At 40.7% G+C, this 27,616-nt stretch overlaps 1 protein-coding gene across 2 annotated transcripts in view; it reads left to right on the top strand.

Annotated features, from left to right (window-relative positions):
- STK3 (serine/threonine kinase 3) overlaps window positions 1-26,397 on the top strand; it is a 226,744-nt gene extending 200,347 nt beyond the window's left edge. For both annotated transcript variants that reach the window (XM_036337848.1, XM_036337845.1), the window contains one exon: window positions 25,033-26,397. In XM_036337848.1, coding sequence (XP_036193741.1) covers window positions 25,033-25,191 — 159 coding nt within the window. In that variant the 3' untranslated portion in view covers window positions 25,192-26,397. The remainder of the gene's footprint in view (window positions 1-25,032) is intronic.
- Window positions 26,398-27,616: the final 1,219 nt, after the last annotated feature.

Here is a 27,616-nt window from a genome sequence, read left to right as displayed (position 1 = left end):
GCCAATCTGACAAAAAAAAAAAAAAGTATAATTTTGATTCATTCACACTGGTTGGCTATTGTGAATATTGCTGTTACCTTTTTTTTTTTTAATTTGACGATCTAAGGGAAAAGAGAGTCAGTGCCCCTGACAGAATAGGTATTGCATGTTTTAAAAATTCTTGCAGTCCACGCGCAGGAAATCCCTGTTATGGAGAGACTTTGTCATCTAGATGATCTGATACTTATGAGTTCAGTGCCATGTACATTTGCAGAAGCTTTTTGGTTTGTTCCTGATGAGTGTTGGTTTTTCCCAAAAATTATATTGTGTCAGCGAGGCAGGTGATATGCTCCCCTCCCCCAAGTTTAACAGCCACTGCAGCCTTCTTGTGCTTCCTGTTTGCATGCTGTGTCTATTTACATCCACTTACTTCCACCTGCCTGTGCCTTTATATTAAAGTGAAGTGGCTTCCCCCGACCCAGAACACTTAAATATTGTTCCACTCTCCTGGTCTCCACATTTTCTAAAGATAAGTCAGTGATGCTAGAAATTGTTGTATACATGAGATATGGTGCGTCATTTTTCTCTACTTTTAAGCTTTTTTCTTTATTTTTGGTTTTCAGTAAATGTAGGCGTAGATTTTTGTGATTAATGTTGTTTCAATCCTCTTCATAGTTCACGAGTTTTTTGAACCTGTAAATTTATGTTGTTTTACCAAATTTAGTAATTATTCAGTTGGTTTTTTGTGGGTTTGTTGCGTTTTTTTGTTTGTTTTTGCCCCCATTTTCTCATTCTCCACCTTCTGGAACTCCAAATAAAATATTCCCAGAAGACATTTTAGCATTGTTCCAAAGTTCCCTGAAGCTCTGTCCTTTTCCCCCATCTTTTCTCTCTCTTCTTCAGACTGGATAATTTCTATTGATCTTTTCCAATAGAGCTTTAGACCTCTCTTCTGCTCTCTAGCATAGCCGGTAAAATTATGTTGTTGCCAGTAGAAATGGGGTCCTTCCATGAAGTCATAAAAAGCATTTCAGGGACCCACACACATATGGAAGGAGATGTAGTGGTGAGATTTATTGGAATAGAAATTAAAGACTGCCTCCAGGTTCCCAGTGTCTCACCTCCATCCGTCCTCTGTAAAAACAAAAACAAAACAAAACAAAACAACCCAGCCTTGGCTTCATCCAGCCCAGAAGAAAAGGCCAGGGTCCAGAAATTCTGTGCCACTGGTTCTTACCCAGTTCAGTGTCTGTCCCCGACCGGCTGGTGTAGCCTCTGTGCCCTGCTGTGCTGAGTAGCCATACCGAGTAGCCAGGCCCACATTTGGAGCCTGAGTTTGAGGCCCCACAGCTGCCAGGCCCACGCGGCTGTACCTATAGGTGAGCAAACACTTGTTAAACTTTGATTATATTACCTCAGGTTTGAGAAGGACCAGTTTCCCAATCCTTCCAGGGTTTGTGCTGCGCTTCCCTAACCAATCCATTTCCTGGACCTTCCAGGCTGGTTGGCATCTTAGCTCCTGCTGCGCCTGCCTCAGCAGAAGGACCTCCCCCTTTATTTTACTCTCCCTGGGTAACTCCAGCTAATGACCATAACGCGGGTCCTGCCTGCTTTGGGGATGAGGTCCTGAGGGCGGAGGATGCAGCAGCAGCCCCTGGGGAGCCTGTGAATGCTGCAGCTTCCTCGTGAAGCAGACTTGCTGTCTGATTCAGTCCCTAGTTTATTATGCTTCATGTCTGATTCCCTTGCTTCCCTCCTCTCTTAATACTAACTAGCTACCTACCTAACAATTTCAGATAGTTCTAATTTTTTTTATTTGGTTGGCCTGGCTGGTTAGTTCAGTCTGATAGAGCACCATCCTAATTCACGAGGGTTGCGGGTTCGATACCCAGTCAGGACACATACAAGAATCAACCAATAAATGCATAAGTACGTGGAAGGACAAATTGATGTTTCTCTCTTCTTCTCCTTCTCCCTCTTTCCCCCTTCCTCTCTCTAAAATAAAAAAAAAAAAAATTCATTTGGTTTTTGTTATATTCTGTTTCTCACCTGAGATTTCCCATTTTTTCATTCATTATGAGCTTATTTTCCCTCTCCTTAGTGAACATAATTATAGCTGCTTTAAAGCCCCGTCAGTTTCTATGTGTGGGTCATATAAAATTGGTCTGTGTTGATTGTGTTTTCCTTTGAGAGGGGATCACATTTTCCTGATTCTTGATATGTCAAGCAACTGTGGATTACATCCCAGATATTGTAAATGTTTATTGTGGAGGGGGAAATGTATTTTTGTTTACCCTTCAGAGACTTTAGTAGTTGGTTTTTGTATTTTGCCCACAGTTTAAGGCTGTTATCTGTGAAGAAGTTAGGCTGTTAGGAGCTTTCTCTGACATACTAAAAGCTGAACTCCTGATATGCCTTTTAATCCTTTTGCTGCCTCTCCAGTTTCCTACTCAACTACATGCCTACACTATCACACAGAAAGAAATTCCTTCAACTCTTCACCCAAGTGGATTCCATCAGAGCTGCCAGGGGTAAAACAGTGACTGATGAAGATGAAATTTGTCATCCTCATAACTCCAACCCCTTTTCTGCATTCTCCCCGCTGCTATCCTGACATGCTCTCTTTTGTCACCAGAGATGAAAGGAGTTAGATGCATTTAGCAGCCAGTACCATTGCCACCTCATCAAGAGCATAGGGGAGAGGAAAATCCCAGAACCAGATGATGACAGAAGCTAGGAAATGTAACGGATAAGAGCAGAGCGAGGAGAGCTCTGCTGTGGAGGCGGCACAGATGTGGGCATATGTGTGAGCTGAAAGGGAACGAATTTAAAGAGAAGGGGGGGGGGGCGGCGGGCAGGAGGCAAGAGCAGCTGTGCCAACCTTTGTGCTTGGCCTTTAGCGTCTCATGTCACCTTCAGAACAACCCTGGGAAATGAGCTACAACATTTCCATTTTACTTGAGAAGCTCAGAAACTGAAAGAACTGAGATGGTTTTCTCCAAGTCACACACTTAATAACCAGGCAAAAGATAAACTGTTCCTTTGTTTTAGTCAGCTAAAGCCCCTGTGGCAACGTTGGGGAGCACTAAGAGTCTTTCTAGGTTCTGCAGTGAGAACTCCAGGCATCTGGCCTGAAAAAGTGGGCTGTGGCCCTTCCCTGGTTCAGTCCTTGACTCTGCTCAGAAGCAAGCTTGGTCTGCCTTAAGCTTAGGGTAGCTATGGGAGGCCTTCTCCACCTCTCAACTCCCCATCCTTTCCCCACCCCCACACTCCCGTGCTTCCTGCTGGCTTTATAAGAGCCTCAAGGAAAAGTCTGAGAGCTCTTCAGAAGACACAGGGACCACCAGAGGTTGGAATTCTTCCTTATGAATTTCTCACTTCCTCTGACCTCTAGTGCCCTTGTCCTTATGCTCACTCTTGACTTTCTATTACATTGAGTAACATTCAGAGAGAGTAAGCATGTTACCTACCAAAAGCCACTAGCTTCTTTCATACATAGCTCAAGGGTCTGAATTCAGATCCTTTTCTCTCAATATTCTTCTTACATCTCTCTATACCCTCCCAGTAGACCATTGATTCTCAGCAAGAGATGATTTTGCCCTCCAGGGCCCATTTGGTAAAGTCGGGGCACATTTTTGGTTCTCACAACTGGTGTGAGAACCAGTGTCTAGTAGTGAGTAGGAGTCAGGGTTGCTGTTAAATCGTCTACAATGCACAGGACAGACAGACATCACAAAGGACTTCCAGCCCCAAATGTCATTACGTAAAGCCTCTTCTCTGTGTCCTTTCCCTTCTCTGTCCCTTCCTTCGTCAGGGCCGCTCCCCGGGTGTAATGATTTTGCTAGTGCAGCCATTGCAACTTTATACCCCAGAATGTCTGCTTTCTCAAGCCTGTCCAGCAGTCAGAGCTGCAGGGGTAATTCTGGTGGAGAACAGGGATGGGAAGTAGCGAGTGAGCTAAGGGATCTGTATGGGGAAGGGGTACAGGAACCCTCAGCCCTCAGTCATGGGCACCGAGGGTGCAGCTGAGCTGCTAGGGACTGGAGTTAAGACAAGTCTTTTACAGGACACATGTGTGGTGATAGGGGAAGTCATCGGCAGTGATAAAATTTAAAGATATTTAGGGAACTTGGAAATTTGGGGGGATGACTGTATAAAAATAATCTTGGCTATGATTATTTTTGAAATGAAATCGGTTTTGAATAATTATCACTTGTCTCAGTATTTATTATTCATGTCATTAAAAATGCCACACTGATGGGGGTAGGAGGTAGTAAGTTTTGTTTTATTGCAACACTAAAATCTGTTCATGCATTTGCCTTTTTTATTTGCCAGTAATGTGGTTGTCACTTCTCAGCTAGGGGGTGGCGGGGCAGGCAACGTTGCTTTCACCTGGAATCAATCGTTTCCCCTTTTCTATTGGAATGAAAATCCTAGTTACAAGGGACCACACAACCAGAGCATTTCCCATGGCCATTTATGACTGCCGATAAGTATAAAGCAGCTCTATTACAGTAATCTCGTGTCAGTGCCCTTTGCAATTCAGATTAGTCCTGATAATCACCTTGACCTTTCATCACCTAACCAGGATAATCCCAACTCTGCCCCGTGTTAGAGTTGGCGGGGCAGTAAAGCTCTCTGCCCTGGACTGAGGTGCTCCCATGTCTCCATGCCTGCTGGAAAATCACTGCAGGGTTCTCACCTTCCCTAGCTCAGGTTTGATAAGTTATCTGGAAAAAACAGACGGCATTATTATGTTCAGTACACGTGGAAGATAACTTTTCTCCCCCAGTGGTTTTAATAAAAACTATTAACTTACATTAAGTACATGTTGGAGTAATTGTCGGATTTTGATGCTTTCTCTGCACAATAGATCTGCCTTTGCCGTGACATGTAGCTCAGGTGCAGGTGGTCCTTACAGTCCTCGAGGGTTCTCTTTCAGATGAACTAAAACCTCATGCTACTCCGTTTACCGTCTTTAGTCATGACCAAACTACCCAATCAGAGCCACTTATATGGTGCTACTTGGGATGGCACCAAGAGGAAGAAATTCTAGAGGAGCACCTCACATTGTTTCAAATTTCACATGGGGGTATTATTATTAAATCTACTGTTTACAAGATTCTTAAAGTTTTAGTCCACCGGGGCATGGTGGCAATTTGTCTCACTTCTTTAAACTTGATGCTGAGTATTATCATAGTACTGATGTCAGATGATGTTTGAAAAGACCTCCTTAAGAGATTTGTCTATTTTTATTTTTAAATATTTTAAATGTGTGATGTTTCTGCTCAGACCTCATGTTTGTTATATTACATAGAGTCTGTTCTTTAACAGTGGCATTTAATCTGATTGTGGATTACTGTTTCTGATCATTTGACTTTTTACTTTCTAAAATATAGCAGGCTTTAGAAGAACAATTTAGTAAAAGATCTATTGCGTCAGTTCTAACACTTTTTTGTGTGCTTGAGAAATGAAGGCTTTTAGGGGAGCAAAGGTAGGCCATCTCTCAGTCTTTTCTCCCATTATTTTCTAATATAACTGGATGTTCTACATTCTGTGCCTCCTCTTCTGCTCCTGTTTCTGGGGCTTTGACCAAAGTGATACCAGCACCTAAGCCCAGGATTTTGAGGCACATGGGCCAGAGAGTCCACCAAACTCTGGCCTCTGCCCAACAATAAGATATCAACCATTTGAATTGAGGTTCCTAATGAAACCCAACAACCAATGGGTCCAGGCTGCCTGTCACTTGAGCCAGTTAAGCAGAGACAGGGTTGAATCATGTCTGAGTATTTATTCCAACACTGCCGGCAGTATGGGAGAGCAGCAGGTCATCCATGAAGATCTGCTCTACACCCTCCACCCCCATAAGCCAGCTGCTTATATTGGGCAGAAGGACAAAGATTACAAGGGAATAGGAATTACTGGCATGGGGGAGTAGGAATTACAGGCATGGGGAGTAGGCAAGGTATAATGGTTACAGCTTATAGGCAGTGTGGGCTGGGGGTCTCAAAGGGCTAGTGCCTCCAGGACCAGATTGTTTCCCCTACATAGTTGTTCATCTTCCCATGATGATAGGCAGTTCTCAGAAAAGGAGGATGGACTGCATTCCCAGGTTAACTCCCATGTCCCAGGGCGTACAAGTCTCAGTGAGGTCAGAATGTGCTTTCTCTAATCAGAACAGAACAATCATGGTTAACAGAGAATGATTAATATTTCTTATAACTATAGCTAGTCCCCTCCATTCTATTTCTGTCTCTAATACTAATACAGTTTGAAAATTGTGTTAACTAATATATTAAGACATTTTGGATATACAGATAGTCTCTGATTTCAGGAAATTTCATCACAGTAACATCGTTAATGATTAATATTAAATTTTTCTTTCAATATGCCATAGTGATGATAAACACTGATAAATTAGTAAACAGTCTTCCTTGGTGGTTTTTGAAATGTAAGATGGCTCTTATTATTAATGTATTATTGATGTTTCACAGACTGGGTGATGATGAACCATCTTTGGTTAATAACTACTTTTGATAGCCAGCTCTTTAAAAAACAAAAATACTGATTTTTCAGAATTCAAGCTTTTCAGTGTCTGGCCAAGACAAAATTCCACCTCAAAATTAAACAGAACCAAGATGAACTGTAGACCCTAAAAAGGCATTTTACATGGCTTTACATGGCTAGGAGCAGCTTTTAGACTGTGAGGATTTGCTTATTTCTGTCTTTTTTCAACAAGCATTGGTAGGCAATTGTGAAATGCTATGAGCTGAAGAATAAGAAGGAATGAGTGGACAAAGTATAAAGTGCAGCTTGAAGGGTCGAATAAGATATAAACTAAGAGGAATTATTTGACTTTGTGACTCAACAAGAGCAGCTGAGAGCAGGGAGGGGCGCAGAAGCAGTATGGAGTGAGTAGGAAGTGAGCTGAAGTATGATGACTAGGTTAGAACATAGAGCCTGTTTTCCCCACACTTCTGACAAGTCTGACTTTTGAGAGAAGAGAATGAAAATGTGACTACTACAGAGGTAGATGGAAATGAAGGCAGGGTTATTTTGGTTGGTTGGTTGAAGATAGAAAATATTTAAAAGTATTTCAATGTTGATGCTAAAGACTAAGGAAGAGAGTTTGAAGGTATATAAGAGTTAGGTTTCTGAGACCACCCTAGGGCAATCTGACCGTGGATGAGGGAGGCATGAGTCCCCATTAACTAATTGGGTGTGGAAGACCATGCAGCAGGAATGTTTCTAAGCTGCATTGCTTTATATTCAGAAAAAAATTGGGAATTTGCCTTGTAATTAAAATCACAAGCTATTTTCTTTTAAACAAAAGTGATGGCTTACTTTCTAAGTACTTTTGCAATCTTCTTGATTTGCCATTTAAGGTTATTATGCCTCTCAATTATCTCTTAGGGGTTATAAAAAGTAACAAATTTTGAAGGCACTTTACAAAATGAAAGAATTATAAAATGCCAAGTACTTTGTGTAATCATCTTACCCTCTTAATTTTTGGTGCATTTTGCTCCCAAATCAATGTGGATCTTATGAACCACACGTGTTTTTCTGTTTTCTATAGCTTTTTGCTTTCTCATTTTTATTTCCTTCTTTTCTGATGTTTGCCTATTCAGATATAGTAATTACTTGAATTATTTATTCTAGATAATGCAGAAATAACATGAAAACAATGATCTAGGATAAGTAATATTTTCTTTTGCTTTATCATGAAAATTCTGATTTTTATTTTCTGTATAACAGAGGATAAAGATTATAGACAGGCTAATTTAGTGTACATTCAATCATTTGGGACATCTTAGATTTTGAGGAAATTGTGCTACTTACGGAAGTTACTGAATCATTCTAAACCTCATTCATCTTATCTGTAAAGTAAGAATAATACCTATTTATAGAATTATCTGTCTCATTTCACAGAATTACTATGAGGCCCATTTGATACAATGTATATAAGCATGCTTTGTAAATGGTGAAGTATTTTATAATATGATTTGGAAAATATCAGACATCAGGCTCAAGGCTATTTCATGGAAAGTAAGTGCTTCAAAGAATTAAATTTTAAATAGCTAAGTACTGACTAGATCTTTTCATTTAAGTAATTTCACCCATGGATTATAAACACATTCAGAGGTATCTTTCTTTGAATCATTATAATGGCTTACTTTTGGGGGTATCAAATTTACACCTCCCTTAGCCCAGCACTGCTAGTGGTGATTCCTTCCTTGACTAAAACAGGTTTTGAAATATACTATGCTATTTTTTTATTTTTTTTTTTAAGGAAAGCAGGTATCTGCTCTTAAAAGGCAGAAAATCTGTGATGTCAAATTGACCACCAGAGGGTGCTCGATAGCCAGTGACCCAGCCCTCTCTTAGAGGCAGTGATCTCTTGCCCTTCTGAGAGGAGTTGAGGAGCCACTAATTCTATTGGTGGAGCTCAGTGGCCTCATGTTTTCTCAATTCCGAATACCCTTGGTCTGATAGTGGCCTATCTCCTTCCTTCTCAGGGACCAGTCATCAGCTGGAGGCTGTTCCCCTCTTTTATAAACCTTAGACTCCTGAAACCAATAAAGCGTTTCCCTTCACCCCCTGCCCTTTTCAGAAGTCTGCCCATTCCAAAGTCACTTTGGTTACAGTTCAGCGTATCTAGGAGGACTAACTTTATTTCATCCTATTGCTTTCACTTTTGCTTCTGTCCCTCAAGTTTTCTTTAAGTTAATTTCTTAATGGGATTTAAGGAGCTTTATAAAATAGTTACCAATTATTCAATGTTTGGTCACTCTACAAGTTAAAAACCCACCACTTTCTTAAGAATCAATAAGTAGTATGTTTGTTTGTTTTTTTTAAACATAACAAATTGATTATTTTATTTGAAAAGTCACTTTTCACTACAATAACTCTTTTATTCCTAATTATCTTTTTTCTCACATGTATCTTTTGAAACAAAATTCATCCCCAAATTAGAGTGTTTTTTATTGTGAACATAAAATTATAATCTTTTACCTATAAACTCAAGATGTTATTATTTTTTTTAATATATTTTTTATTGATTAAGATATTACATATGTGTCCTTGTCCCCACGTTACCCTCTACCCCCCCCCTCATGCCCTCACCGCGCCCCCCCCCCCCCCGTTGTCCGTGTCCATTGGTTAGGCCTATATGCTTGCCTGTAAGTCCTTTGGTTGATCTTTTCCCCTTACCCCCACCCTCCCCTACCTTCCCTCCAAGGCCCAACAGTCCAATCAATGCCTCTCCATCTCTGGATCAGTCCTTGTTCATCAGTTTATGTTGTTCATTATATTCCACAAATGAGTGAGATCATGTGGTATTTATCCGCTCTCCAGTTCCATCCATGCTGTGGCAAATGGTAAGAGTTCCTTTTTCTTCTTCCTCTTCTTAAAGAATACCTTTCAGCATTTCATATAATGCTGGTTTGGTGGTGATGAACTCCTTTAGCTTTTTCTTATCCGTGAAGCTCTTTATCTGACCTTCTATTCTGAATGATAGCTTTGCTGGATAAAGTAATCTTGGTTGCAGGTTCTTGCTATTCATCACTTTGAATATTTCTTGCCACTCTCTTCTGGCCTGCATGGTTTCTGTTGAGAAATCAGCTGACAGTCGTATGGGTACTCCCTTGTAGGTAACTGACTGTCTTTCTCTTGCTGCTTTTAAGATTCTCTCTTTGTCTTTTGCTCTTGGCATTTTAATTATGATGTGTCTTGGTGTGGTCCTCTTTGGATTCCTTTTGTTTGGGGTTCTCTGCGCTTCCTGTACTTGTAAGTCTATTTCTTTGACCAGGTAGGGGAAGTTTTCTGTCATTATTTCTTCAAATAGGTTTTCAATATCTTGCCCTCTCTCTTCTTCTGATACCCCTATAATTCTGATGTTGGTACGCTTGAAGTTGTCCCAGAGGCTCCTTACACTATCTTCATATTTTTGGAATCTCTTTTTTTTTTCTTTTTCGGTTGGGTATTTTTTGTTTCTTTGTATTTCAAATCTTTGACTTGATTCTTGGGATCCTGTTGTCTGCTGTTGGATCTCTGTAAATTATTCTTTATTTCAGTCAGTGTATGCTTAATTTCTAGTTGGTCCTTTTTCATGTCCTCCAGGGTCTCACTATACTTATTGAGGGACTCACTAAATTTATCAGCGGTTTCCATAAAATTCTTGAAAAACCTTATAAACGTGGCCTTGAACTCTATATCCAGTCGTTTGCTTTCCTCCATTTCTGCCATTTGTGACCTGTTTCTTTGTCTCCGCATTTTGGCTGCTTCCCTGTGTTGATAGAGTGGCTTTGTATGCTAGGTGTCCTGTAGGGCTCAGTGTCTCAGCCTCCCCAGTTACCTGAGGTGGACACTCTTGGTGCACCCCCTTGTGGGCTTTGTGCACAGTCTTATTGTAGTTATGCCTTGGTTGTTGTAGGATCACTGGGAGGAATTGACCTCCAGGCCAATTGGCTGTGAGAATCAGCTGTGTCTGCAGTGGGAGAACTTCTGTGCTGGAGACACCCTTCTAGGGCAAGACTTGCTTCAGTGGGGTTTTGGTGCTCACTGAGTCTGCACCCTGAGTGTGTCCCTTATGGATCTGAGGAGTTGTAATCTGGATGGTCCCCCTCTGACCACTGGGTACACTGGCTCTTGGATCTAAGGAGGTGCTAATTTAGCCTCTGCCTGCGGTTACACAGCAGGAGCTACGAAGAGGACTGCAGATTCCCCTTCCTTTTTTGGAGTTTGGAGGTGCCCTGATGAGGCTCAGCTGTGAAGCAATGCAAGCCGCTGTGGGGCCTTGGGCCTTCTCTTGGAAGTTCTGGTTCTGTCTGGCCAGGCTGCAGTTAGGTAATTATCAGGTTGCAAAGGGCCAGGGCATTCATATGCAAAAGCCTCTGCCACAGCCTGGGTGGGGCGGGGTCTCAAGGAATCAAAGGGCGGAGCAAGGAGCTATGGCGGATCCTTAGCCCTGCCCTAAGGAGTCACGCGTCTCAGTGTCCCGGTAACGGCTGCAAGCACCTCTGAGGGAAAGCCGCCCTCAAGTTCGCCCACTGCCAGACAGTCCAGTTTCTCCTCGTATGAGTCCTGGGTCCCCAGAGACTTCCCGGAACCGGAGTTCAGAGCCGTCGGGAGCTTGTGACTCCCTCCTGATTCAAAAAGACAGCCGCGTCCTCAGGTGCCAGCCCCTTTCCGCGCGCGCAAGGCCCCCCCCCCCCCCCCCGTACCTCTGCACTTTACTTCCGCAGCTCCTCTGGCTCTCAGTGTGCTTTTCTTTCCTTCTAGTTGTAGAATTTACACTCAGCCAGCCTTCCTGTAGTTCTGGATGATGTCCATTTTGTGTTCCTAGAAGATTTTTCAATTGTTGTGGGAGGCAGCAATTTCCCGGTGTTTATCTATGCCGCCATCTTAGTTTCTCAGTAGTGTGTTTTTTAATAGCACTCAGAGCAGAGATTTGCCAGAGGATGGGGAAACGCCCACTGCTGTAACCTCACAAAACCACCTAGGAAATCTGCCCTCATGAGAAGCCAGTGGAAAACACAATTTCTGTATTTGTCTTCTCTCCCTTCTTTTGAAGCATGGCCCAGCACACCTGGCTGTCCTGACTATCCAGTGGGCTGTGAGAGGGAAGGTGATCTACTTAGCAGACCTTATAGTGTGCATGAGTGAGACGAGGCAGAGAGCACGCCTGGGAGCAGGAAGCAGGGCCCAGGCCTGGGCGATCAGAAGAGAGTGTGGGTTGGTGGCCGCAGAGCTGGGGGTGGACCTGACAGTTACAAGATCGTGCACTTTGGTTGAAAGAAGGACAGCAGGAAGGGGTTGGTTCCAATGGGTGGTCCTGACTGAAGGTAGGGTGGGTGCCATGGGAACCCAGAAATGGGCAGTGCTATAGGGACCCGCTTGCACTCTGAGTCCATTTGAAGGTAATTTCTTTGCGTGCAATATTTTTCAAAATCACTTTATCCTTTGCAATATTGCACCTTTACTCTAATAAGGCAAAGGAAATTTCACTCGCAATATTCTTGTTTAAGAATGCTTTGGAGAATTCTAGCATGTATTGGTATTAGATACTAGCCAAAGGTCTGTTAGGTCATTTACTCAGGATTGGGAGGTACATGATATTATATGTTATTACAAAATAATTTTAGGGTAATTATCAGTGGATAGCTACTCTGAATAGCAGCCTATGCTGGTTACTTGCTAACACCATCTTATGAAAAGTTCCTCACCAGCCCATTGAATTTAACAGCCACATAGCTTTTTTGTTACTTTTCCACAGGAGGTAAACCAACAGTATGTCTTTCATTTAGTCAGTAATTAAAGATGCATTTTTCTTTTTAATCTTATTAAAATTGGATTTTTTTTTTTTAAGGCTTAGCTGAAATTTCATCCTGAAAAATAAAATGTAAAGGTTTACTAACAGACTACTTCATATTAATGTATATTATTAAAACCAGAGCTCAAATTCTGATCCCTACGTTTCCACTGGTGACCACAATCTCCTGGCTTCCCAGTAGATGCAAAGTGAGATTAGCCCCTCTGTCACGGGCCCAGTCCCAGCTCGCTGCCTCTGTTCCATGCCCACACTGGCAGCGAACCCACTCAGAAAGCAGGTGTTGGGCTCCGGGCAAGGCCAAGCCAAAAGTCTTAGTGCCCCTGAGAGAGGGAGCAGCGTGTCCAGCTCAGCACTAAAAAATGCTGGGAACGTTTGGGAATACGCTCATTTTACAAGGTAGTTACAGATAAAGATCATTGATGTCTTGTTCTCTATTAAATTAGTTGACACCAAAACCAATTTTTAAAAATTTAATTTGCTGCCATTCTTGGACTTTAAAAAAGTTTTTATGGAACATTCATTTACCATAGTCATCTAATTGTGGCATAGAAGATTTCGGCTTCTCCCCAAAGAGCTCTGTAGACAGGAGACTGCTGTAGATAGAGCCGAGGCCTGCAGGGCAACGAAGGACCTGGTGTAGGCCCAGCGTGCTAGGCGAGAGGAGACGAGGGGACTTCTCCCCTTCCTTGGTCCTGGTGGCCCTGGAGAGTGTGCAGAACCACCTCTGCCATCTCTGTGGCTCTGACATTGGAGGTCAGACATCATAAGGCTGCCAGCAGGGCTTCCAGGCCAGAGAGACAGTACCCCACCCACACTCTGCCGCTCTCCAGGAGGGCGGGCACCGGATAGTACCAGCCACCATTTCAGAAAAACCCCGCACACACCCCTTCTGTGTACAACCGCCAGTATCAGCCAACCCAGAACCAGACCAGGGAGACATCCCCCCACTGACAGGTAGCCCTTTACACCAGAAGACCCCTGTCTCCTTCCCAGCTCCCAACACAGAGGAGTGGACCTTGAAAAGAGAGGGAGAAGGTGCTGGCTACATCGTTATCCCTTCCCACTGCAGGTCTCTCGGTGTCTGTGCGGGACGAGAGCTGTATTTAATATGAGGTTGAAGTTTTTCATTGGTCTGGACTTCTAAAAGTGATGAGAAATCAGGGAGATTGGCCCCAGATTCCTTCAGGGACATGTCATGGAAATTTGGCATAGCACAGCTGAAAAAGTGTGATTGGAAAAAAAATGAAACTATTTTAAGTTCATTAATAGTTGCACAGAGATTTGACTGCCCAATAAGCTAGTTACAGATTATTTGGAGGACTTGTTTTTAGTGTTTATGATCTTCCATAACTAATCATATACAGTAAGTCTTCACTTTAGTTCACCAATAGCAAAGCTACATAATAAGATTTAAGTTCCTACAGCATAATTCTTGTCATAAAAACATCACCAAACTTCTAAATAAAGACCCAAAACACTTCTAATATTAAACATTGAAATTAATGTTGCTACATACATTTAAGAAAGATTAATAAGCCCTAGCCGGTTTGGATCGGTGGATAGAGTGTCAGCCTGCAGACCAAAAGGTCCCAGATTCTATTCCCATCAAGGGCACATACCTTGGTTGCAGGTGCCTCCCCAGCCCCAGCCATGGTCAGGGCTCATGCAGAAGGCAATCAATGAATGTGTTTCTCTCACATGAATGTTTCTATCTTTCCCTGTCTCTTCCACTCTCCCTAAAAATCAATAGAAAAATATCCTTGAGTGAGAATCAACCAAAAAAAGAAAAGAAAGATTAATAAATTGATTAATAAAAACAAGAAAAAAAAAACAAGTAAGAGAATTCTTTTCCAGCTTGCTTATTCCACTTCAGGGTCATGGGCGGCCAGAATCTATTCCTGTAGCTCAGGGCGCGGTGGCGGGGCACCAACCTGGGACAAGGCACCCTTCCAGCCCAGGGCCACTCGCAAACACACCCAACCCACTCACTCGGACCGCAACAGTGTGGGCACACGTGCACATCTTTGGGATGTGGGGGGAAACTGGAGTCCCCGGAGAAAACCCACAGACATGGGGAGAACCTTCAAACTCCACACAGACAGTGGCCGTGGCCAGGAATCCATTGTTTTCTCCTCATCAATATTATACAAATGACACTGAATGAAATGTTACTCAAGGACCTGCTGTAGTTAATTGTAAAGAAATGAAGTTTGTAAAGCTAATCACTGAATTTGTTCATCTCTCGATTATGGCCTTATCAAAAATATTCAAACAAAGTGTTCATCAGAGTCACTGAGATAAGACATCAGTCAAAATTAATAGAACTTCTCCATTGCCCCTTAATTCAGCTGGAAAGATTTAATTACTAGTTGGTTTCAGGTTTCTCAGATTTTGATGTTCTGGGCTTAGCATTTTAGAGCTGTTTATAATGTAGTAGTGCTATGCATGAATTGACTTTTTCCTGATAGTTCTAGCAGGCAAAACTGCTTACTAGAAACTGAAAAGCATAAAAGGGGGATAAGTGTTCAACTGCCATTGAGGAATGCAATGAAAATGTCACCAGTCCTTTTTTACATGGTGGCTAGAGTCTCCAGGACAAGGTAACTGCGGTAATGCATCGGCTTGTAGCCCATCTGCTGGCCTAGGCCCAACAGCAGGCCAGTGTGGGGCAGTCCGCTGGACACAGCAAAGTCTCGCCTGTATGCCAAGGGGACATGTCTTGGGTTTGTCACGGCATGTCTCTTTTTATTGGCATCTATTTCAAAGCACTATGTAGAAATGTGTTTATTTTGCTCGAGAGCTGATTAAATAGAAAAATACTTAATAAACATAGATACTTATTTCATGAGGCCAGTTATAGCTAAAACGTTAATATCTTATAAGTAAAATACTTTGGTAGGTACAACCTGGGAGGAAGGGTGGGATTCTTTTTCTTTTCTTTTGCTTTTTTTTCTTTTATAGGAGAGATTAAGCATATTTAGATTTGATGGAGAGTTTGAGAGAAGAGAGGAAAGAATGATGGAATAAAGTACGTGAGTAGATAGGAAGTATAGGATTTCAAGGCAAAGAAAGAAATACTGTACTTGAGCAGGGAAGTGACAACCGAGGAATTGAAATGAGAGAAGGGAGAGTGAAAAGAAAGGGTAACTTAGCAGTTACCTGGGTTGTTCAAGATGAAGGCCTTTTTCGGCACTGGCCTTGGCCAGCTCCTGGAAGGAGGATGGCCTCTGAGGTTGTTTTGTGTACTTGAGGACGTTAGCTATGCCGTGCCAGTTTGAGAAGCTATGTTTATCCTGATTTAGGCAAACACCTGCTTTTGCTCTTGGAGAAGGGGGCTGGTGTCCGAGTAGCTGAGGAAAGGCACACATGTGTTGCATGCCTGTGTGGCTAACCCACAGCAAAAACCCTGGACACCGAAGCTGGGTCAGCGGCCCTGCTTGTTAGCGCTTCGCATGTGTTATCACACATCATTGCTGTAGAACTGAGTGTCCCTGTGTGAGTCCATCATGGTGGAAGTGTTTAAAGCAGGGTTTCCCTGTTTTTAATCTATTAAAAGAAAATGTTAAAAACTTTTATGTGATAATTGGATTTTGAAATGCTTTTGTACTTCTTGGGAGACCTAAGAAACAGCTCCCAGTGGGCTCCAATCCAAACTCATGTTAGTGAAACTGAGGTTGTCTGTGAGGGCCTGCCCAGACACCTCCAGCTGTGTGGCCAAGGCTAGGTCACTTGGTCTCTCTGAGTGTCCTCACCTATAAAGTGGGGTTGGTAATGTCTGCCCCATAAGGTTTCATGATGCTAGGATCTTGTGAGAAAGCACAGGACCTAGGACAGTGTGTGACATAGTGTAAATGATCCATTGTTAGTACTTTCCCTTTCTCTTCCATTAATAGCTACAAGAAATGCTTTTCTCCCTTTTCTTTGGGAATGCAAGTAGAATCTAAATGTCTTAAATTTACTGTAGATGCTCTAAGGTTAAACAAACAAAATAGATGCTTTGTGGCAGTTTCCAGTTATAATCCCAAAATAGTTACAGTAATTCAGTCAGAAGATAGGGCCACTCAGCTCAGAACAGATCTATATGGAATCCTCTATCCAGATAGGGAAATAGTGTCTATTTTGGGAGGAAGGCTGTGCCAGTAGACAACATTAACACCACTTGTAAGAGCACATTTTATAAAGAGTGCAGCCTTTATTATATAACTAGAGGCCCAGTGCATGAAAATTCATGCACTGGAGGAGGGGTCCCTCAGCCCTGCCTACCCCCTCTCACAGTCCAGGAGCCCTCAGGGGCGGGAGGCGAGGGGAAGGCGACGCCCCATCACATCTCTGCTGCTGCCACTGCCGGCAGAGCCAGCCTTGGCCAGGCCTGGTTACCTGAACCTCAGGAGGCCCTGGGTGGCTGGGCAGCTGCCACCCAAGGCTTCCCTGCACCTCGGGCTGGCCCTGGGGAGCTGGGAGTACTGAGGGGACTGGGGAACTCCGGCCAGCCCCCAGGCAGGGCTGAGGGGACTGGGTGCCGCCATCTTGTGGCTGTGGGCACTGCCGTCTTTGAGGGTGGGGCAGTCAATTAGCATATTCCCTCCTTATTGGCTGTGGGCTCTGCCACCTTTGAGGACGGGACAGTCAATTAGCGTATTTCCTCCTTATTGGCTGTGGGCGCTGCCATCTTTGCGACAGCCTAAGGGTCAATTAGCATATTCCCTCTTTATTAGATAGGATGTAAGTATCAGAAATTGCCACCCTTTTGTAAGTACATGCTGTATGTGTCAGGTTCTCTTAAGCAGGCGTCATGGGAGGTTCGCTGACTTGAGAGCTCCTCAGTGCATTCTTCTCAGTGCAGAAGTGAAATCAGGAAATGCCTTCACATATTGATGTTATATTTATTTTCTTACTTTACTGCCTACTATTCCTGCTGCTCAGTCTTTTTGGCAGAAGGCCCCTTACCTGTTTATATACATCTAAACTAATCAGCGGACCTGGATGGAATTTTGCTAGTACTTTGTTGCATTTCCCACTCTCATTGTTAGTAAAATGAGCGTGGCGGCCTCCATGGACGGTACTTTGTAAAACCAAACCAGATTCTGTTCAGCCCAGTGAAAAAAGAGCTAAATCGGAATACTAGGGGAAAAAGAAGTATGTCGCTCCAGGCCACATACAACTCGAAACAGTCTGAGGCATGCACTGGTAAATTTTACAAAGTGCTATAGGCAGTTCAGCATCAAAATTGCCATAGAAAATTATTGTTGTTAGCCATTCTGTTGATACTTCATATTGTTGGAATTGCTAGCAGATGGGAAAATAGATGAGTCAGGGTACAGTATTAGCAATCCACATTTTTTCAATCATAGGCCACTAATAAGGTCTGTAGCATCTGTGAGGTTTATTTAAACAGTTGCTAAGAAGAGTTTGTTTTCCCAGTAAACACAGCAAACCTTGTACGGGATTTCCTTGATTGACTATTTGACTAACTGTGTTAACGTTAACATCTAAGACCATTTGCTACATTGTGGTGGTGTCTCATTTATTTTGACAGACTGATTATACTAGGTCTTGAAATGTTGTCACATTTATGCATTTAATAACTGTTTGTGCTATTTTTGAGATTACAACTTTTTAAAATTTCCCTCATATAATTGGGACTATTTTTGACAAAAGAAAATAATATAAAAATCTAAGTGCTTTACCCTAGAGCTCTTAAAATGAAATGATTTGAGAAAGTGGTTCCTTCTTATCATTTGCTGTGATAGTTTAGGTTTTATAATGGGTAGGATACAGAAAGCCCTGGTTTTACTGACAGCTCTTCCTGATCAGTAATAAGCAGCCTTTCAATATTCACAAAGTTCAGAAATAATTCTACTTATTAAAAGTTTAAATTGTCAGAATTATCAGTGGTTTGATTTAATCTTATTTCACATCTTAACTTTTTATGTCATTGAATTAGTTGTGTTGCTTTTTTATGCAAGAGCCAGTAAGTTATTAACATGCATATCTTTTACTTGGATTTTTAAGGGATATTGAGAAATATAATATTTTAGGTATTGATTTGTAATTTTACTTTCTGGATGAAGTGTGATAATCCAGGGCTATCATTAACAAAATGAGCTGTTTATTCAAGCTGTTAGTCATAATCCAAAGCCAGTTTTCAAGCAAAATATTGACTTCTATTGAAAGTACTCCTAACTCTTTCATTTAACTTATGAACATCTAATTATTATGCCATCTAATTTTTATTGTTAAGAAGTTCTTCCTGTCACTGCATGTCAGCTCATTTATTAATCAAGTTGCGTGTCCCTAGTGTTTGTTAAGATTGTTTCACAAATTTTTTCACAATATTAGGCCATTGTTCATTGTGCAAGTTCTATTTTGTCATTAAATTTAGTACAAAATTGTATTAAATAAAATTAGCCTAAAACATAAAATCCTTTTCCAGATGAGTTATTCATTTTTGTACATTTGTTCATTTACAGTAAAAACCACAAGGTGTAAATGCTCTAATACCTTCTCTTCACTGACTCGACTCACCAAATTCTAAGCTCTCACATTTATTTTGGAATCAGACACCTGGCTTAGAGCTGTGGTAATACAGCTGCGTTGTGTTCCATGTATTGTAGGAAGATGGCTTCCTAAGTAGCAATAAGAAATGTAAGTCAAGTTGTTCCACGCACATACCAACTTGAAGCAGCCTCCCTCCACTTTGATGAAGGTGCTCAGGAAACTTGATATTAGTCAAGGAAACTTTCTCACAACAATATGGATATTTATTCAGGAAGCTCAACATTTCCTTCTATCCTTATTAGCCCTCGAAATTATTATAATTTGAATTAGCATTTTAGAAGGGCGATGGTGGCTTATGTGATATTATAGGGCAGTGATGGCGAACCTATGACACGCGTGTCAGAGGTGACACGCGAACTCATTTTTTTGGTTGATTTTTCTTTGTTAAATGGCATTTAAATATATAAAATAAATATCTAAAATATAAGTATTTTACTATGGTTGCAAATATCAAAAAATTTCTATATGTGACACGGCACCAGAGTTAAGTTAGGGTTTTTCAAAATGCTGACATGCCGAGCTCAAAAGGTTCGCCATCACTGTTATAGGGCCAGTTTATCATTATGAGTCTCCATAAAATTTTATCTGGTCCATGAGTCCCTTTACTACTAAAGCATATTGAGCAGTGCTGTTTTCCAAGAGATCAAAAAGCTGCTTCTGCCACCTTTCCCTCCCCAATCCATTTCCAGGCTGTGGGAGGCTTGATGGCTACAGAAACAAAGTGGTAAGTATATGTTATTAAGGTTTAACCAGGAGTCAAAACTCAGACCCACCTTATAAAGAGTGAAAAATGCTGCCAGTTAACCTCACTTTTTCTTCTTTTTCTTTTTTATCTAGTTAACACCACAATTTAGAGTTATTTTGAAATCTGATATTTCTGTTTCATTAACAAAAGCCTCTGACCACAAATGCTAAGGTTTGGGGATTATTTTCTGTTGAATGCCATAGACAGATCATGAGATCAGGGAGAAAACCTTTTCCAGGAAATCTTACCGTTATACAGGGCTTCAGTTTTATCCTAAATGCTGGTGATGTCTTTAGCTTGAATCTCTCCCCTGAGCTCCAAACGCCCAAATTATAATCCATAACTGACATATCCACCTTGAAGCGTTGCTTCTCTCTCAAAGCAACAGGACTAAAATCAATTTCATTAACTACACTACCCCATCACCCAGCCTTGAAGCAGGGGTCATTTTTAGCCCTTCCTTCTTTCCGAACCTTCATGATCAGTCAACAAAAGCCCTATCGGTTCTGCATTCAGTCTCTCAAACGCCTCCCTTCTCCATCTTCCACTCTCCTGCCTCGGCCTCCACTCTCACTGGACTGTAAATTCTAACCTGCTGACGGGTCTTCCTTCATCCATTTCCCCAGGGCAATCTCTTTTCTACACCTGCCATTGGAGATATTTTTCTAAAGCTCATTCATGTATGATCATGTCACCATTTGTGCTCAGAATTATAACGTTTCTTTTCTGTGGACAGAAAGTTTGCAGCAACATGCCTAAGCCCCACAGCAATCTGCCCCCTCCCTTCCTGCCTCGTCCTCTGGCCCTATGGATCCCTCACACATCCAAGGATGCCAGGCATTTGTGTGCCTTCTGCTGTTTCTCATCTCAGCTTACTCATTCTTCAGCAAACGAGCTGTTCCTGGGCCTGTCTTGCCAGCTAGATTGCAAGCCCTCTGTGGGAGGCAGAGTGATTTATTCATCTCTGAATTGGTGGTTCTTGGGCCATAGAAAATACCAATAAATACTTGATAAACGAGTCACCTGAAGGTCTCTGGCAGTCCAGCTGAAAACAGCTATAAATGTAGCTTATGTGGACGTTGGATTTCCTGTAGCCTCAACCTTACACAGCCATGAATTTGAAGTCAGATTATGAAAACAACATCAACAAAAACACTAGCTTTAGCACTAAAGCCATGCTCTAACTTTCCTAAACAGGTTCCGGGTTTCACTCAGAATCTGTTTGTTCTTATTTAATTTAATGCCTTATACGATTATTTAATCAGTTTTCTGGGTCCCAATAGATTAACAAATTTGAAGTAGAGAGAGGGTACAAACCTAATGATGGCCATAAAAGGGAGCTGATAGGTTTCCCCCAAATGAAGATAAAAAGCCAAAAAGGAAAGAGAGCATGATTACCTGGCACAGGTTAGTAATCGATAGTAATAATCATCCTCAAGGAAAGGGTGTCTTAGGTCCTGTGTCCTCTGCCTTAGAAGGCAACATATTCCATTAAATGCTTTATAAAGACTTACTGTTCAAAAGTTTTATCACTTAAACAACTAAGATTTAGGTACTTCATGAATTTACATACATGGAACACCCAATCCCCTACCAATTCTCCAACATCAAAGACCTGTTTTTTTTGCAAAGTTTACATATTAAAAATATGTCTGTTAGAGGAGGAAGTTTTTTCTTATAAGTAGCTTCTTTCCCTGAAGTCAATTTATTATTGTAATATTTTTATAAACTGTTGGCAGTTTGCCCCTCTAAAGGTAGTATAAGATATTTACAAGAATATCTTAATGCAAAAAATTGTTAAGTAATGATAATTGTTTACTTTGTCTGATGCCATTTCTCCTAATCTTAGAGTAACCCATTCCTTTGAGTCATTTATTCTGTATTCCTACTTATCTACCAACCTTCTTGTCATGATGTTTAGCAATATAGTTGTGTGTGTACAATCTCTAAAGTTTAAATATTTTATAGAATATCGGTATTAGAGACATGAGACTCGTGTATAAAAATTGATAATAAAATAATACATGACTCTAGAAGAGGGGTGGGCAAACTTTTTGACTCGAGGGCCACAATGGGTTCTTAAACTGGACCGGAGGGCTGGAACAAAAGCATGGATGGAGTGTTTGTGTGAACCAATATAAATTCAAAGTAAACATCATTACATAAAAGGGTACGGTCTTTTTCTTTTTTTAGTTTTATTCATTTCAAACGGGCCGGATCCGGCCCGCGGGCTGTAGTTTGCCCACGGCTGCTCTAGAATCATACTAAATTGTATAATGTGGTTGTGCTGTATAAAATATAAATGTTGTATAGAAATTCACAATGGGCTGAAATCGAAATAGAGGCGAAGTAGAATGGGATCTGTGTAGGCAGCACCCTGGCATGTTTCTCTCAGGGGAACGTGGCTGTGTGTGGTCATTCCTGGCCCTTCACCTCACTGTCACCTGTGTATGCAAGTTTCAAGGTTCCTGTTGGCTTATTCTTTATCCCCACAGGATAAAGTATAAGTACTGACCATAACAGATGCATGACTAATACTTGTATCAAAATTAGTGAAAGCATGTAATATCATGCATTATGTGAAACATATATAATAGTGTAACACAATAAGCTCCATTGTTTGGGTGATAGATGACTAAAAGGTAACGGCCTCTTTTGCACATACCAGAACTTCGCACACGCCAGAGCCGGGAGGCCACTTCAGTCTCCATCCTGGAGCTTCCTTCCGCACACTGCCATTCCTGCGTATTTGGAACTCCTCTTTTGAATTTACTTCAGAGCCTGTAACTCATTCTTTTCAGCATCTCCAGTGGTGAAGACTCTTTTTCACCTGAGAATGGATTTTATTTTTGGAACGAAGAGTCCCTTAGTGCCAGGCATAGTGAGTACAGTGGAGGATCAAGCAGGAAGATGCCGTTTGGGGATAAAATTGACATGTGACTGTAAAATCGTGAGAGTGTTGTCTGGCTTGGCTCATAAAATAACCAAAGATAGTGATCTTCTTAAAACAAAAAATAATCTGCGAGTTTCATCATTTTAAGGCCAAGTCTGGGTTACTCTCATCGTTTTCCTACTCCGGAGTTGATCCAGGCTCCCAGAAGTGCAGTCCCTGCAGTGCCTGGCTCTCAGGGCCCCACCCACCCAGGTTCTCTGATGCCCGTAGTCCTTAGTCCTTAGTCCTTCTCAACATGACAGGGCCCCTGCTCACCTGATTCTTGTTCAGGGACCAGCACAGTCCCTGCTCCCTAAAGAGAACCTTCTCTCCATTGAATTTATAGCGAGACTCTTTTCTCTTTGTTGGGAATCTAAGAATCAGATGATCCTGGCTGCTGTGGCTCAGTTGGTTGGGTATCCTCCCATGCACTGAAAGGTTGCTGGTTCCATTCCTGGCCAGGGCACATGCCCAGGCTCAATCCCCAGTTGGGGCATGCAGGAGGCAGCCGATGGCTGTTTCGCTCTCACGCCAATGTTTCTCCCCCTCTCCCTTCCTCTTTCTCTACAAATTAATTTTTGAAATATTTTTTAAAAAGAGTTTTCCTAGTAGATACTACCCAAGTATCCCTTTAAAAATTATAGTTGCTCTCCCCAGGAAAATACACACGTGAACATATAGAATTTTGCACATGAGAAGTTGATTCCTGGACTTAAGTTAAGAACCTTTCACTGTAATTTGTACCACACACAATAGGGTTTAATTTTATAGGATCTTGCATCAATCCCTAAATGTTTATAGTTGCTAATCTTCCCCTTCCCTTCCAGCTAATTTGTAAGTTTCCTAAAGCAAGGAAATAGTTTGGAACTCATTTGCTTTCCCTATAATATTAGAACCTACCAGGATGTTGAGTATGTAATAGCATTCTGTAAATCATTATGGTTGAACAGATTTTTTAAACCACCTGCCTGCCACCATTGCTTTAAGAGTCAGTTTCTTAAAAAAAAAAAAAAAAAAAAAAAAAAGTTTACATTTTTTTAAAAATGTTAATAAAATAAAAGCAAAAGTGTTCAGTTATTTATCTCAGAGCATTTCATAACCCCCGAGACAACACCCCCAAAAGATGTGCTTAGGAGATAATCTTTTACTGTTTTGATGTATAAAGTTTAGGATGCCACAGATCCTGATATAGAACACATTTTATCCATAATACACACGTGACATAAGACCTCTCCTATTGCTCCACAGAAAACCAGCAAAGCATGTGCTAGTGTTGTCCCCAGAGGCCATCATGATCAAACTAAACCATTACAGTCAAACTACATCATTTAGTCCAGCAACTTTTCAACCGGTGGGCCGCAAGCATTTTTAAAACATGCAATACCTACGTAGTCAGGGCACTGACCTCTTTTCCGTTAGATTGGCAAATAAAAAAAAGACCACCGCCAACACAACAATAGCCATTCAGTGTGAATGAATCAAAATTATACCTATTTTTAAAATCAGATTAGCAAAAAGTATATTTTTTGGTGTGCTGAAGAATTTTAGTAATTAGTTTATATGTGACATGAGATGAAAAAGGTTGAAAATCACTAATTTAGTCAAATATTATTATTGTAACTATAACATATACAATGAAAATCTGACAGGCACCTCATTTTCAAATTGGCCCATGTCAGAACTTACATGATACTTACCATGTTGGGGATATTTCTTTTTTTATTTTTATTGATTTTAGAAAGGGGGAGAGGGAGAAGAGAGAGAAACATCAATTTGTTGTTCCACTTATTCATGTTCATTGGTTGATTCTTGTATGTGCCCTGATCAGGGATCAAACCCGCAGTCTTGGCATACCTCAGCTGGTTACCCAGCTGAGCTACCCAGGAAGGGCAGATTTTGGATCTTTTGAATCATAAATTAAATATCCTATTTTATAAAAATGCTTGGGATAAAATTATCAGTAATTTTTTTAATTAACTTTCAGAGTGCTTAAAATTTAAGCATTTTGGTAAAATGCAGGATAGACAGTTAATTTAACTTATATTCCATTTGGTCACAATCTTGCATCAATCCCTAAATGGGTGGTGTCTGCAAGTGTTCATGATCGTCTTTGCACTCCATACTGGCCAGGGTGTGAGCCATTAGAGTGCATTTATATGGAGCATGACCTGAAAGTCTATTTGTTGGTAGTGGTGGATTTGTCTTTCTGGCTTTTTAAAAACAGATATATTTACCAGGTTATTTTTCTCATTTGCTCTTTTTTAAAAACAGTGTTTTTTTATTACTCTGTTGCAAATTCCTTGAGGTTCTTGCAAGATGTGGCTCCTTGATTCTTCATGGAAGGAATTCCTGTTGTGATTATTGAACCATATTTCAAAGATAATGTAAAGAGTTTGCTGAGATAGTTATGCTAAAACTCATTAGATTTTAATATATTCTAGTAGACAATCTTACTATAGTCATATCTTCATTGTTTCCTATGTCCAGTTAAAAAACCTGAGTTTAGAAGAACTGCAGACACGGTTGAAAGCCCTGGACCCCATGATGGAGCGGGAAATCGAAGAGCTCCGCCAGAGATACACCGCGAAACGGCAGCCCATTCTGGATGCCATGGATGCGAAGAAAAGAAGGCAGCAAAACTTCTGAGTCTAGTTTCTTCTCTGTTTATTTCTATAACTATTCTGGAGACCAAGAAACCACTAAGAATTGAAGGAATAGTATGATTTCTTTTTAATTCCTAAGACCTGTGCTCTACAACTAGGCAATGGTCAAAAACTGATTAGTACCTACCCAGGTAACGTTCCAAAAGGCACAGTTTACAACTGTACCCATTCTGTTTTCATTTTTAAACGATGAAAACAGCAGACATGTAGTTTCTCTGTATCTGTCAGCTGCATACCAGCACTAAAACTGTTATAAAATGAAGGCTGGGTTTAGAGACCTTGAAAATCCAAAGCTATTGTTTAATTGTACAGCACTGAAGGGCTTTATGTTACTGCATTCTTTATTCTTATCTAGTAGCCTATTTATTATATCCCCTTAGGTAAACTTATTTATTTATGGCATTTCACTTTTTTTTTTTTTTTTTTTTAGGGACAAGATCAGGATAGCTTTGGTGAAGGTAGGGAAGTATTAATAGATAATAATATTCAACCAAATTATACTCTAAGCAGGGAGCTATGGGGTACATTCCTTGATTTCCAGGATAGTTTTCCAATAGAAGCAAAGCAATAATAACAATAGTACCTAAATGGGCCAGGCATTTTTTATACTGAAGCAATAATTCCATTTTTACCTCCTGAAATTTTTAACTTTTTAATTCTTAATATTTGGTACAAATAGAAATATATATATTTAGGTCAGACAGAGTTATAATGTTTAAAACCAAAGAAATCAATGGAATCCTTGCACAGAAAAAGTGCGATAAATATTTTAAATCCTTAAGACAAATGTAATTTCTTAATATTGTTGTATGTGTCATGTGTAGGTCTGATAACTGAACTGTGTCAAACTGTAATAAGCTCATCAAATTTATTTCTGTGAAAATACGCTCAATTGTCACAGGACCTTTTTGTTGATTTCATTTATTTCCTGGGAATTGGTAAACATCATGTGCCTGATGATACAAAATAGAAAAAAAGTTTGCACTGAACTGTGCAAGCCTTGGGGAGTGAAAAAAGAAAAAACCATTAAAAAGAAACTCATTCTAAGCTGAATAAACATTTTCGTGATTGAACTGGGACCAGTCATTTCCAAAGCTACATCTAGCCATCTTGACAGGTTTTTTGTGTGTTTTTAATTACTATGTGTAAGTCATAAAGACAAATAAATTTTACTGTGACACCCAGCACATTTCATCTCTGTATGTTTTTTTCTTTTTTTAAAAATCATCACTGGGATTCTCTTTTCCAGGGAAGGAAGATATATTATTAGGACAGGCAAGATTACTCGGTGATAACAACCCTGAAACTTCAGTGGTTTTAATATAACACAGGTCATTTCTCTCTTGTGCTCCATACCCATCCCAGGTTGGCCAGGCGCCCTCTCCTGTCACACCCCAGGAGCTGCTGATGGAGCACCCCCCTCTACAACCACAGCAAGGGAAGGAGCACTGACAAGTCTCCCACTAGCTCCACCCAGCAGTGAGTCATGGCCACTCCTAATTTCCTGGGAGCAGGGAAATGCAACCTTACCGTGTGCTTTTCGGGCAAGAGACGGGAAATGCTGGCAAGTTCACTAGTGACAGCCACAGAAGGTATTTTACCCCTGAAAAGCGCCTACTCTTTTTAGGAATGGCATTTGCACTCTAGGTAATGCCTTGGAGTAATATTGCTCTCTATCGAGTTCTTACAGATAGTAAATTATATGTATAATTGGATATAAATTATAAGATTTTAAAATAGTGGTATTGAAAATTTTATGAAGGTTCATAAGAATGAAACTAAATTTATAAATATGCTTCAGCTACATCTTTATGGAATCTGTTTAGGACAGTCAGATTTAGTCAATCAACTCAAATACCATATCTTTTTTTCCCTTTTTAATTGATAATATCTTGCCTAATTTGATGGAATCAAATGACTAATTTGCTATCACCAAAGTAAAACCACCTACATGAACTGACAAGAAACCTATGAAGATGATTTCTCCCAAGTTTACTAAATTAGAAAATGTATGCAAGGAGACTTAACTTGGGGTGGTAAACACACAATACAGTGCACAGATGATGTGGAATTGTGCACCTGAAACCCAATGATTTTGTTAATCGGTGTCACCCCAATAAAAAAAAAGAAAATTTATGCAAATTAACTCAATAAGGCCTGTTAACCACTCTTACTAACTCAGTCTCAATAAAAGTCCTCCTGTTAATAGTAAATATAAATGTTACAATCACACTAAGATTTTTGTGTAAATAGACTTTATTTCCTGTTGTTATATTTATGTGTGTGTTTTTTAAATACGCACACATTTTAGCAAATTAAGAACAGTGGGCATTGTTTAATTTTAGAGCCTTAGGAAGCTTCAGATCATTTTAGGATAGATAAACTGTTTTAAATGTTTTCCTGTCTTC

Source organism: Myotis myotis, unplaced genomic scaffold (genome assembly GCF_014108235.1).
Source record: "Myotis myotis isolate mMyoMyo1 unplaced genomic scaffold, mMyoMyo1.p scaffold_m19_p_16, whole genome shotgun sequence".
Taxonomy (NCBI): Eukaryota; Metazoa; Chordata; class Mammalia; order Chiroptera; family Vespertilionidae; genus Myotis; species Myotis myotis.
Note: the sequence above shows the minus strand (reverse complement) of the source record. Positions and strands in the feature narration are given on the sequence as shown.